Source organism: Pituophis catenifer, unplaced genomic scaffold (assembly GCF_029215685.1).
Source record: "Pituophis catenifer annectens isolate HBS135680 unplaced genomic scaffold, rPitCat1.0.hap2 SCAF_4, whole genome shotgun sequence".
NCBI lineage: Eukaryota > Metazoa > Chordata > Lepidosauria > Squamata > Colubridae > Pituophis > Pituophis catenifer.
In genome coordinates, this window is record NW_027256884.1 from 106,396,821 (window position 1) to 106,411,207 (window position 14,387).

General features: G+C 36.3%; 1 protein-coding gene across 1 annotated transcript in view; it reads right to left on the reverse strand.

Annotated features, from left to right (window-relative positions):
- Positions 1-680: 680 nt before the first annotated feature.
- The window catches only part of PDS5B (PDS5 cohesin associated factor B), an 89,165-nt gene continuing 75,458 nt past the window's right edge, over positions 681-14,387 (reverse strand). The window contains exons 26-35 of the mRNA XM_070942803.1: positions 13,538-13,652; positions 13,237-13,369; positions 12,651-12,770; positions 11,525-11,587; positions 9,041-9,186; positions 5,083-5,182; positions 4,279-4,748; positions 4,098-4,199; positions 3,745-3,883; positions 681-3,055 (exon numbers count right to left, since the gene is read on the reverse strand). Of these exons, the coding sequence (XP_070798904.1) occupies positions 3,020-3,055; positions 3,745-3,883; positions 4,098-4,199; positions 4,279-4,748; positions 5,083-5,182; positions 9,041-9,186; positions 11,525-11,587; positions 12,651-12,770; positions 13,237-13,369; positions 13,538-13,652 (1,424 nt within the window). The 3' untranslated portion in view covers positions 681-3,019. The remainder of the gene's footprint in view (positions 3,056-3,744; positions 3,884-4,097; positions 4,200-4,278; positions 4,749-5,082; positions 5,183-9,040; positions 9,187-11,524; positions 11,588-12,650; positions 12,771-13,236; positions 13,370-13,537; positions 13,653-14,387) is intronic.

The following is a 14,387-nucleotide window of genomic DNA, read 5'->3' on the forward strand; positions in this document are numbered from 1 at the left end:
GGCAAATTTCCCTTTTTCATTTAGTTTCATTATAATTCTGCACACTAATAGTTGCCCAATAATTGTGCACATATAGATATTCTCCTAAGAAAGTCAAAACCTCACTTTTACTTTCTTAAATGTTCAGGTTTGAGACTTATTAGCATTAATAATGAAATTAATCCTCCAAAACACAACTTGCCTAATAATTGTGCACAGCGTCTAGGCGGCTCATCACAGGCATAACTGTAGGAAGATCTAATAGTAGGAAAATGTTTGCACTACCAAACATTATAGTTAAGCAAACTATGATGGTTTTCTTCTGAGCATCTTCCAATCTTCTGACTGAAGTACATTTTTTTATTTCATTACAAAAAGAACATTACAATCTAAACACTTGTCAAACATATTCGTATTTGCTGAAACTAGTGTAAAGAAAAATATTAGAAAAACAAGCCAACTCTAGAAATTAAGCCACTCAAAGAAAACAGCCAATTTAAAAATAAAATAATTTATATGTACAAACATGAAGGGTGCAGTCTGCAGCAAGATGCCTTACTGTAATATAAGAATTTCATGCTTGAATTTAACAGTGAGCTCAATTTTTTGTTTAATGTAATATAATACATACCAAAAAATGAACATAATGAAGAATACTAACTGAATCTTAGCATCCAGTTTATGTATTATTTTACTCCATTTACTGTATTCAAATCCCAAAGTGTTAGTACATAACATGTGCATTATTTTTGTATGAGAATAAAACCTAAAAGGTTTAACATATATCCCATCTGCACCTATTTTTCCAAGTACACATTATATTCCAAGAAATAAACATTTCAAATGTCAAATTATATATTTAATTTACATTAACATCTTATGATTAATTGATTTTCAGCAATATTAAGGAAATATGATCAAACTATGTTCATGCAAATAAATCTTCAAAAGCCTGTGAACAGTTTTAATGTTTCATACTTCATATAAAATGGTTTAGATATACTCTGCAAAATGATGTCAGTGAAATGTTATCAGTGAAGATAATGTCATACATTATGTTTTTATTTTATGTAGATATAAAAACTCTAATTTGCACTGCTAAATTCTATGAACCACTGAGGTTACATTGTGTGGGCAATTTTCTAGTCTTCAGAGCCACCTCTAGCTAATGTTTTTTTGATTGTTGTTACCCAAAATTATGGGCATAAAAATACAATATAGCTCAAGAACAATAATTACTAGCTAAAAGAGCTACTAGAAAAAGCACTTAAGTAGAACAGTTTGATAAACACAAACTGTTTGCCTTTGTCTATTGCTGCTGCTTAAAAAAAATCAATACAAATTATAATAAAAAAGCTTAGAAAAGAGTTGGTTTTCCTCTAAAAAATATACTTGCAAATGTTTTCAAATCACTGTCTTTTTTCATCTTTTCCCAGGATATATATATTCCCTTGGAATTATAACAAGATGCCTTTGTTAATTTATGACAATGCTCCATTATTCCATGAGATACAATATTAATAAGTTAAAACTTGAATTCCTCACATATACTGCTATCGAACAGGAGGAAAACAGCATGGGAAACCATAAAATGTGCATGGCTAAGCATAAATAGTAACCTATACATTTTGGTTCAAACACAGTTTGGAAAACTGCATACATGACAATGTCTTAAAATAGTTCCTTCTCTATTTTCTGTAATTCTACCCAAGAAACAAAGTTCAATCACTTCAATGTAAAACATAAACTGAAATGTCATACAAATTTTGAATACCCTGACTGAAATATTTTGCAGCTGATCATTCTAATGCAAACACATTTCTTATTATTTCAATCTTCCAATTGTCCATGCTTATACCCAAGCACACAAACATAAAAAATATTGGCTAACCAAAAAAGGTACAATAGGCTCTTGGTAAATTTTTTCTCATGAGGCAATGTAGCATCTTCTAGATAAGACTTTAAAAATTACATTGCAATTCCATTACATTTCTTTCATAAACATGCAACTTACTGTGATATACAAAACACTTGGCTCTGAAGAAAAAACAGCTTTATAAAGACAGACTGCATCAATAAAATTTTCTGATTTACATGGTAATAAAACCTGTATTTTCACTAAAGCTCAGATATTAGGTCTCATATTGTAACATAATAATTTGTTTGATGAACATAATGTTCAGGAGGGAATATACACATTGACATACTAGACTATTAAAAATTCAGTTACAGAATTTTATTGATACAGCAGATTAACAAAAACTAATAAGGAAAATATGAGGATCAGCTTTCGTTACATTATTTAATAACACATTTTAAAAATTAAAATATTAAATTCTTTTAAATGCTCAATGCCACAAGAAGTCCAGAGAAATCTGTTATCAATACTGAGGTGCATTAAAAGACTATTCTTTCACACATCTGCAGCTGGATGTACTGTTTTATCCCACATTGTTTAAAAGCAATTTGGCACCTCCAAAGACAGACAACTGCCAAAGGTAAACACTGAATTAGATACATAAAGAGAATGTATTTTTTTTATTTAACAAATAGTGTCAGAGCAAGTGTCACTATTTTGTCAAAGTGATTTTTTCACAGTTAAATGCCAAGAAAAATAAGAATACAGACACTGACAAATATTGCTTGATACCCATTCTTATTTTTTTTTTTTTGTCTTTTTTCCCAAATCAATAGCTCTACCAAACAGTCTGGTACTGTTGTGTAAAGCCGTGATAAAAGCTATACAAGCACTTTAAAGTCAGAAATATTTTTTTTAAAAAGGATTATTTACAGACAAGTTTTTTTTAGTTCTTTTGTCTATATAGCCAGCATACGTTACATTTCACAAAACCCATAGTTAATGATATAAACATATGTGTGGATTATGCTCATGACCTAGGAGCTTCAAAAAGCAGAAGCAGGAAATAGAGTGATTTAATTTCTTCAGCAATCCCATTGTGAGCATCAACAATTCTCTTCAGCCTAAAAGTTTGCAAATGGTAAGAGTGACATCATTTAAAAATGGCAGGAGCATGACTCTTCATCGCCTTTCCCTTTTAGATGTCCTCCGACGAACCTAAAAAAAACAAATATCAAGAATTAGAAGCCTCAATTCAAGAATGTTCTGCGTACGTGGTGTTCTTCTATATTCCAAAAATACAAGGTGTCTAAACCATACATTGGGTGCAACATCAAGAATTTAAAAATCTGCATAGTGTTGATATTTATCTAGCTGTTTTGCTCTTTCAGTAGACAATGCATTTCAATCAGCATTAACTGATTCATCAAAAAAATGCATCCATTAACTGGAACATCATTTAGATGAAGGCATTCCATGATCTGACCAGACAAAAAAGGATTAGGCAGAAAAGCTTGCCCCACTAATTGCTAAATCTAATTGCATTTAAATGCACAGTTGAATTCAATGATATTAAGCATAGTCCAGAATACTGATAGTTTAAAAATAATTTTCCACTTTCTCTATATAGGTGTCCATCTGGATAAAAGCTGAGATTTAAAATAGGCACAAGTAATGCATGCTCCCCTCCCACACACATTTTGTTGTACTACCTGAAATGGAATTGCCTATTTCTTCCCAAAGGAAAATTATCTCACTTTTAAAACAAGGAACTGCCAATTCTGCTTTACTATATTTAGTAATGTCAAAGATAGGTAGCCCTTTACTAAACTTTAAGCTTCAACAGTATGAAATGCATAACCATTCAAATGAATCTATGTGCAATTGTGCATAAACATAATATTTACTCTGATTGAGGACACTTCTTCTTCCTCCATTGTTATTTCTTGAGGAATATCGTGAACAGGAGAACTACTTTGAAATACATCCATCTCTTCGCTAGATTCATTTTCTTTGCTTGCTGTTTGTTTTGATCGTCCAGCTCCTCTAAAATAGAAAGCCGTAAACCAAGGAATCACTCAACACTTTAAGTTTAAGCAATGAAGAAAGATTTGGGGAAAGAATTAGACTATCTTAGCAACTAAGCAATATTAAATTGTTATTTTTTGTGAACCTTATTGTACTCACAGGATCTTCTAAGCTTGGAACATTTTTAAAATTAATTTAATGAACCCCTTGTTAGATTGACATCCTATCATACCCTTTTTTCTGCTGAATAGGTGGAACTTTTGGTGGTCTTCCTCGTCTTTTTTGTGGTGTAGACTGGTTGGATTCAGCTGTGCTTATTTCTGATGATTCAGATCTGTTTTGGAAGGATATCCAACTCAGTCATCTTGTCAATTTAAATTTTAAAATAGCAGACAATTGAACAAAGGACTTACCTTTGTTGTGATTTTTTGGGTGCTTTGTACTGTCGACCTTTTGACTTCTGTTCTATGCTGTCTATCTGCCTTTCTTCCTCTTCTTCCTCCTCCTCTTCCTCCTCCTCTTCTTCTTCCTCCTCCTCCACAGGTTTAACTGGTGCAGCTTTTTTTCTCCCTCTTTTAGATGTTTTTATTGTTGATTCTTCTTTTTGTATGGTTCCTGTGGTGACCTTTGGAGGCCGCCCTCTTCTTCCTTTCTTTGGTGGGCTGTTTTGTTCATCTTCACTTTCTAAGATACTCTCTTTTAACCTCTTTTCCTCTGACCACTGGGGTTCCTCGGACTCTGAAATAACTGCGGCCCTTTTTCTGCCTCGCTGGCTACTTCTAAGTTTTGATTCTTGTCCTAATTTGCTCAGTTCATCCATACCCAACTTTTCCTCAGGATCTGTAATCATTTTCTTTCTACTTCTGGGCTTTTCCAGCTCTGACTGAGGAAGAAAGAGAACACTACTTCATCCATCAAATATGTCTAGATTGATATTACATAAGGAAATATGAACTCATTCCACAAATAAGCTGAAAAAAATCATCATATTTTAATACCCCAGAATTGTATTTTTCTTTATGGCATTATAATATAAAAACTGACCAGAAGGGCAGAATACAAACTTTAAGGAAATACATGTTTTTAAGGCACTCTTTCTAAACCTTGTACCTTCAGATGCATAATTATCAGGCACATCTCTGATTGCTTGCATTTTGTATTATTTTTAAAAAAATTAATGTTACAATTCATTGAAAAGCAATGCTATTAATTCTTACAATTTCAGAATCATCTCTTTTATCATTCTTCTTTCCTGGCAGAGATGACGTCATTGTATAGTCTTCATTTTCACTGTGGTCTAGTTCAGTGCTATCGAGCCTATTATAATTAAAATATACATAATTATTAAAATATATAATTTATAGCTGCTTATATTTTGAAAATTGACAACAATTTCAGGGTAAAACACAAAGCAAAAAAATTAAAAATATAATTATTTTTATTAGGTAATTATTTTGTAATCTATCACTATCATCTTGAAAAGGTCAGGAAAGTGCTTTATGTATCCTTACATTGTATTTTCACTGATAAATTATACATTGTCATTGTGGAGTACTTTTTGCAACTTGGTTGTTTGCTTGTAGACATTTCATTACCTGAAAGGGTAATCAAGGGAGCAAAATGAAGGGAGGAAACCCCACATTCACTAACACTCATGTTACTTAGGAGAAAAATGAAATGTCTGCAAGCAAACATCCAAATTCAGAGAGCAACAAGGACTCCATAATTGTAGCTCAACTGAGCAACAAATATTCTCTTCTGTTAGAACTATGTTGTTATTATTAAAGGGGGAGTCAGTAATTTATAAAAACTAAGGAAATGTGAGACAGTTTGATGTAGTGGTTACAGCATCAGATAGAAATGAGGAGACCATGAATTCTAATCCTGTCTTTGGCACAAAGCTAGCTGAATGAGCTTGATCTAGTCCAGGGTCTGCAATCTTAAACACTCAAAGAGCCCATTTGGACCCATTTCCCATGGAAAACACTGGGAGCCACAAAACCTGGGTGGGTGTGGCCAACTCAATGTCACTGACTCCCACCCAGTCACATGACCACCCCCCCAGCCACACCTACCCAGGATTTGTGGCTCCCGGTGTTTTCTTTTCTGTGGGAAACAGATCTCTCTCTCTCTCTCCCCCTCCCTCCCTCTGTCTCTGTCTCTCTCTTGCGTGAGCGTGCTTGTGTGTGTGTTCCCTCTTGAACTATTTCCAAAAACAGACGAGGATTGGGGGTTTTTTTGTTGCTGATGTTCTTTCTTTTTCCTTGGGTGCTTTTTATTATATGATTTAAATCAAGAGTCATTTCAGGTTCCCAGATAAATGAAGCTCTTTTATCCCCCTGCTGTAGCTCCCTGTCAGCTGAACCTACCGCTGGCTGGCCCCGCCCCTCGCCCTCCGCTCCCAGTCACTCCTCGCCTGGCCTGAGAAGGTAAGGGCAACGGCGGGGGACTTGCTCCATATTCCAGAGCAGGAGCAAAGTGCCCCTGTACTTGCCTCATCTCGCGGGTGCTTCTTCTGGTCCTTGTTGGTGCTGCGTGCATTTCGGTCATTTGGGGAGACATGCGACTTGCTCTTCATCCCAAGACACTGGCCTGTCTTGGCTGCGGCTGACGCCACTGCTGTTCCACCTCCATGGCCTGCCCACTGCACAGTTAAATTTAGTGTCCTTCACAATGGGGGAGACGGTGTCCCCTCCTCCTCAAGCCCATTATGATGCAGAGCATCATCTGCAGCCGGGCTGGGCCAGTGTCTTGGAGCAGAGAGCAAGTTGTGCGTCTCCCCGAGCGACTGAGGTGCATGCAACACCAACAAGGTTGGAAGAAGGGCTCGCGCGATGAGGCAAGTACAGGGGCGCTTCACTCTCGCTCTGGAATATGGAGCGAGTTTCTATTTCCCCACCGTCACCCTTACCTTCTCAGGCAAGGCGAGGAGTAATTAGCAGGGAAGGGTGAGGGGCGGGTCCAGCCAGTGGTGGGTTCAGCTGACAGGGAGCCACAGCAGGGGGACAAAAGAGCCGCATGCAGTTCCGGAGCTGCGGTTGCCGACACTCAATTTAGTCACTAAGTCAGCCTTAGGAAGGAGGCAATGGCAAACCACCTTTCAAAAACCTTGTGAAGAAAACTGCAGGGACTTCTCCAGGCAGTCTCTGAGAATTGGACACAACTGAACAGAAGAAAAGGAAAATGTATATATGTATTAGGACTTGGCTACTGCCAAATAATGCCTAATCATTTGATCTTACTGAGAATTAAGCTAAATTGCATTACCCAATTTTGTTTATAGGATACATTGGTATCTCAATCTACCTATCAAGCAATGGCTTTCTCCTGAAATAATGCACAGGTAGTCTTTGACTTACAACAATTCGTTTAGTGACCGTTTTAAGCACTGAAAAAGCGACTTATGACTGTTTTTCATATCACCATTGCAGCATCCCTACGGTCAGGTGATCAAAATACAGACACCTGGCAACTGACTCATATTTATGATGATTGCAGGGTCCTACGGTTATGTGATTACCTTTTGTAACCTTCTGACAAGCAATGTCAATGGGGAAGCCATATTCACTTAACAATCGTGTTACTAACTTAACAACTGCAGTGATTCACTTAAAACTGTAGCAAGAAAGGTTGTAAAATGGAGCAAAATTCATTTAACAGATATCTCACTTAGCAACAGAATTTTGGGGCTCAATTGTGATCATAATCTGTATTTTATTTCAGCATCACCTTAAAGTAAACTACTGATATAGAACCATGCTGGTGTAATCGTTACGATAACAGCCTGGAAAATGGGAAACTGAATTCTAGTCCCACTTTAGGCCCAACTCCAGATGGATAATTTTGGGCCATTCGCTCTCTCTCTCTCTCAATTCTAGAAAGGAGGCAATCGCAAATTGTTTCCAAAATCTTGCCAACAAAATTCCAAGGCCTTGTCCAAGCAGTTGCCCAGGAGTCAACTTCATATTATAGAATATCTTACTACTATATCACAGGACATAATAATTACACTATGTTCCTGAATAGTTCTTAGACTCTTTTAAACATCACAGGAATATTGGATGATCATGTGAATCAATGCAATTCTACAACTTTTTTTTTTGTGGTAGTGGTTAAGCAAATGCCACAGTTGTTGAATGAACCAATGGTTCACTATGGTATAATTCTGCTGAAAACTAGAAGTGCCGGTTTTCGGCAAAATTGCTGTAAAACATGTAACATGACTGCAGGACACTGCAAATGGCTGTAAATGCGACCCAGTTGCTGGGTGCCCAAAGTGTGGTCATGCGAGAGGAGATGAGGTCTGACTGTCAGAAGTTTGAATTCAGGTCAAAAAAGTCCCCTTTTTTGGGCCAGTTCAAACTTCAAATGGTTACTAAGCAACCATTCATAACTCAAGGACTATCTGTAAATGAACAACAAACTATTACTTTACAGTATTTAATTAACTAAATGCAAGCCAAATATTGTTAAATGTTTTATTCTTCTACCCAGCAGATTTGGGGCTCACAGAAATTTTGTTGCTGCTTCATATCAATTCTGCTGTTTCTTTCGGAATCTAAACAAAGTTTTTATACTGTTGCAGTTCATATCCTGGTTAGGTGTAAAAAAACCCAGCCTGCAATTGTAATTTAGCAGTTTTAGAGCTAAAAAAAATCCATTCAAAACAAAGGCAGAAGAGGAAGAAGTATACAAATCTATTTTGTAATTAACAAAATGTATAATTAGCTAGTCAAAATACAAAATTATTTTGCATCCATTAATACAGCATTTTTCATTTAATGAGTTAATTTGGAAAAAACAGTTTTCAAGCTTATGGAGAAATAGCTATCCGAATCTATGTAAAACTACAATGGTATAATACAATGTTTAAAACAAACTAACTATTCATGTTCTAGAATTCTTCAAAATGGTTTTCTCAGTGTGAACTAAAGGATGTCATACACAAATTCATTCATTCATTTTATTTATTTAATAAATATAGAAATGAAGAACATATGCGAAACAAACTCAGAATGATACAAAAACAACATTCTATCATACTGCAAGGTATTCAAATACAGGATGAAGTGGAGGGAGAAAGACAATTAACCACTTGTACTATTTCAGGTATCATTCAAATATCATTTTTATTTTTTTTACCTAAAAGCTATTAGTGACCTTTGTATTAATTACCTTCCTTTGATTCTTCCAGGTGAGCTTGGGTTTGAATTGCTACTGGCATTGCTTACAGTTTCCATCCGAGAAGATTTGGATTGAGATTGCTTGCCTGCTGATGAAAGGGGCTTATTAACTGCTCCAAGAACATTGGCTGCTTTGGGCTGTAAAAGATGGAACAAAATAGTTATCCATTTAATCTATATATTCTACATTATGACTCTACTTTCTAAAATAAAAAACAAAGCCTCAAAATCTAAGTTTGTAAACTCTACAGTATATCTTAACATAGTTTGAAAAAAAGTTTTAAATCACAATTAGTCAATAGCCTCTAAATTAATATTGGTCAACAAAAGTAGATGTAGGGCTCTTCAACCTCAACAAAGGATCAAATCTTACATGTCAGGGTAATTTCATTTTCATTTTTTCATTTTATTAAATTTGTATACCGCCCTACTCCCAAAGGACTCAGGGCGGTGAACAGGCACAAAATAAAACACATAAATACGAAAGTTAAAACATGATTAAAACCTAATTAAATAATTTTTGCCCAAGACAATTTAAAACTCCCAATAATTTTAAACAAATTAAAATTGAGTTTAAAAATTTAAAAGAAGGGGAAAAAATTAGGCCAGGCCAGCCTGCTGGAATAGGAGTGTCTTCAAAGCATGGCGGAAAGTCCGCAGATCCGGGATCCTCCGTATCTCCGGGGGGAGCTCGTTCCAGATAGTAGGTGCCCCCACAGAGAAGGCCCTCCCCCTAGGGGCTGCCAGTCGACATTGTTTGGCTGACGGCACCTGGAGGAGCCCCTCTCTATGCGAGCGTACCGGCCGGTGGGAGGCTGTTTGTGGTAGTAGGCGGTCCCGTAAGTAGCCAGGTCCTAAGCCATGGAGCGCTCTAAAGGTGGTAACCAAAACCTTGAAGCGCACCCGAAGACCACCGGGAGCCAGTGCAGCCCACGCAGGAGGTGTCACACGGGAGCGCCATGTTGCTCCCATAACCACCCGCGCGGCCGCACTCTGCGCCAGTTGGAGCCTCCGGGTGCTCCTCAAGGGGAGCCCCATGTAGAGAGCGTTACAATAGTCCAGGCGGGAGGTAACGAGGGCATGAGTGACTGTGTGTAGGGAGTCCCGATCCAGAAAGGATCAGGCGAACCTGATGAAAGATCCTCCCGGTCACGGCCGTCAAGTGCTCTTCTAAAGACAGCCATGAGTCCAGGAGGACGCCCAAGTTGCAAGCCCTCTCCGTGGGGGCCAGCGATTCGCCCCCAATAGTCAGCGATGGCGTCAACTGACTATATCGGGACGTCGGAAACCACAGCCACTCTTGGATGGTCTTGGATGGGTTGAGCCTGAGCCTGTTCCTCCCCATTCAGATCCGCACGGCCTCCAGACACCGAGACATCACTTCAAGGGCATCGTTGGGGTGGTCCAGGGTGGAGATGTACAGCTGGGTGTCATCAGCGTACTGGTGGTACTTCACCCCGAAACCACGGATGATCTCACCCAGCAGCTTTACATAAATGTTGAACAAAAGGGGCGAGAGGACCGATCCTTGTGGCACCCCACATATGAGGGGCCTCGGGGTCGACCTCTGCCCTCCTGCCAACACAGAATTACTTCCTTAAAATTGATTTTTGTATTTAAAATTGTACAATATAGATAGATGATAGTTAGTTAGATAGACAGATATGTGTGTGTATATGTGTGTCTGTATCACATTTCTAGCTATACAATTATGAATGAATTAAATGCAATTTTTTATTGTTAAGAATGCTTATGCAAGATATTACTTTAAAATGTAAAATAATTAGAATGGCTTATTTCAGAACTCAAATTACATGTGATCCATGGAGCAAATAAGTAGTCAAGAACTCCAAGTGTTTCTACATCATTTAAAGGTTCTTATGTCATCAACGTATACATGTACAGTGTTGGAACATCAGCAGTTCAGCAAGACACTGTTGAATTCAAGCAGTATATATGTTCCTGCAATATACAGTACATCACTGTTAAGAGGCTTTCTTGAAGATCTGATTTATTTCCTAAACATCTGTTTGATATTTAATGATGCCCTGTTGTTTTAATCCATCAATATCCCCCATATATCAGCTCCACTAGCTCCTTACCATGTGGAATAAATGATCGATCCTGGTCTATACTAATCAGAATATTAATAGAGTATCCAAAGTTCTGCCCTCACTATATCTTGAAAATCAGTCTGCTCTTAGGCTTCCATCACTGAGGTCTTTCAATCCTTCTATTGTTTGAAGACTTTCCAGCATTTAAAGATTGGTGGTCTTGTTTTTTTAAACCATGACATGTAATCTCTGCAATGTAGTATACGTGGAATTGCCTTTGAGTTAGTAGCTAAATATTAACATAAAAAAATAAACAACCCTCATTCTAATAAATAATTTTAAAATAACTTTTTATTGTAAGAATTTTATTTTGGTTAAATAGAATTATTCTGTGCAGGTCCTAAAAATATACAAATGCCCACCTTTCCTGGAGTAAAAAATGATTTCATTTCTGGAGGCAGATAGTTTTTGGTATTACTGAAATTCTGCAAGTAAAGGAAAAATGTAGATAAGATTCCAGTTTAAATATTAAACAGAGATTGCATAATCAATATGCAGTTGCATAACTGATATGATATAAAACTAATATGACATTATTTAATTTTATAATTGATGTACAATTAAGGGCAGAATTAGACAAATGAAAATTATAAATTGCTTGTGACACTTTTTTTTTAATTCTATGCCATGAAAACTTTTGTGGACTATAGTTATTGAGATCCAGTTTGTGTTAAAGCAAGTAAACAGGATGTCATTATTTCTAGTCCTTCTTTGTATACACTATTGAACCAGCGACCTCTACCCTGGCTTGGCCATGTCATGAGAATGGCTGATGGTTGGATTCCGAAAGATCTCCTGTATGGAGAATTAGTGCAGGGAAAGCGCCTCAGAGGGAGACCACAGCTGCAATATAAGGATATCTGCAAGAGGGACCTAAAGGCCCTGGGAATGGACATTAACAACTGGGAAACCTTGACCTCCGATCGTTCAGCTTGGAGGCTAAAGATGCAGCATGGCCTTCTCGAATTCGAAGAGACATTTGTTCGGCAGGCTGAGGCAAAGAGGCAGTCCAGGAACGAGTGAAATCTGGGGGCTGCGCAGGGGACAGAATGTATCTGCCCTCAATGTGGAAGGGATTGCCATTCTCAAATTGGCCTTTTTAGTCACACTAGATGCTGTTTTAGGACCTCTTTCCAGAGCACGATACCATAGTCTTTTGAGACTGAAAGATGCCAATACAATAGTCCTCCTTTAGGCCTGAAAGCCAATTAGGTGATTTGGGGCCAGTAACTCTTTTTCCACTGCAACAGGATCTCTGTTGCAGAGAATATAGGACATAGAAGCACTGGCTATGTATGCTGTTTTGGGTTGATTCCAAATAAAAGTGTAATATAAATAAAACAAATAAACCACACAATGCATTTCATGTCACATTAAATTCATAATCCTTTGGGTTACCTGGCTACATTATGCACAATATATCTTTAAAAAACATATAATTTTAACACATAGTTGCAATGAAATTTATAAGAAAATAAATCACATTACTTTGTCAGGTTGAGTGAAATATCGAGCTGGTAATACAGGGTCTTTGGGAGATTCCAAACTATATGTTGTGCTCTTTGACATTATGATGTTCATTGCTATATCACATACTGTATAAAGTTTCTGAAAGAGAAAGTACGATTTTGTATAATGTCAGAAAATATTATTAATAAAAGACCTGAAAAGGCAAAAGGAATCTTCAGAACCCCATGTTTGTATAAAAATTCTACAGTAATAGCAAACAAAATAAACTTATGTATTTCACATTTCAGAAATATGTTATACTATGCCAAATAAAAAAGCTTTACAGTTGTTTGGAGAATTGCAGTATTTATAAACAGTGTATAATTACCCAGCAATTTAAGACAATTTCTACTGGTTATCATAGAATAACCTTTCATAGGAACTATCACAGACATATGATATTAAATTCTGTTTTATATCTTGTATTCTTGGAAAAGACCAACTATGAAGAAGCCCAAATTTCTGAATGAAAGAGAACTAATTATTTACATACAGCCAATTTCATTGACCTAGATAAAGATTCACTATGTCTATATAAATATTAGCAATACTCAGTACAACTTACTTCATTCATTTTTGTGTCTTCAGGTCCTTGAGCATCTTTCGTCTGTTTAATGTTCTCTACCATTTTTCTGATAAATGCATGGCTATTATTTTCATTTTTAGCCATTAATATTTCTAGTATGAACCACAGACATCTGAAGAAACATAAAATATACCTGTCAAATAACCAGTTGATTTTCTTGGAGAATAAATTAGGTACTGAATCTTGTAAAAACATTATCATAGTTGTGCTGAATGTTTAATAAAAAATATAAATCAGTAGGTTAATATACTGACATATTTCATTTTAAATACATTCTTACTCTTTAATATCTTTTAGTTGTTCAATGTCTTGGATTTTGACATAATCAGGATCATGTGCCAGAAGATGTATAGTGTATGGGACAACATACTCTGGTAGAAGAGACAAAAGTTTCTCTGAAAGTGTAAATTCAAGAAAAATTATAATATTTGGATGTATCATCATAACAGTAATCAAAGAAAAGAAAAATTTACATTAAATATACATTAGATTATAGATTATCTTCAACTGCATAAAATAAAGACAGTCATTATGTGCAGAAAATATTTAAAGTTCAAGAAAAGTTAGCCTGGTGGATATATAGCTTCAATGCACAATCAACATGTACTAAAACTTACATGTTCTAATTTAAACAATTTCTTGGTTTGAAATTCTATGCCATTAAGTTTCTAAAAAGATGGATGTATTTGTTCAAGCCTCTCAATTGCAATTAACTGAATCTAATGCAAAAAGCTTGAAATTAAGATATAGAAAAAAAATTGTAACATACCACACATCAAGGTGGTATGAATTTATCTTAGGCAAATCTGCAATGTGTGTGTGTGTGTGTGTGTGTGTGTGTGTGTGTGTGTGTGTGTGTGCGCGCGCGCGCGCGTGAGACTAGGCTTACAATCTTTTAGGCATTAAGAGAAGCAAGCCTCAGAGCAGGATGAAAAGCATGCTCACATTACTGAACAAACATCTTTGACCTCAGAATTCCTTAATATCCAAGATACATATTGTTTTTACAGTTAATGAATAGTAGAAGAAAACTACTTTGAGTAAAACTATAGATAGAGATTAGGAGAGTTCTGCACTGATTCTGGAAAGCTGCATTAAGAAATGAAATAGTTATGCATATATACTGTTAA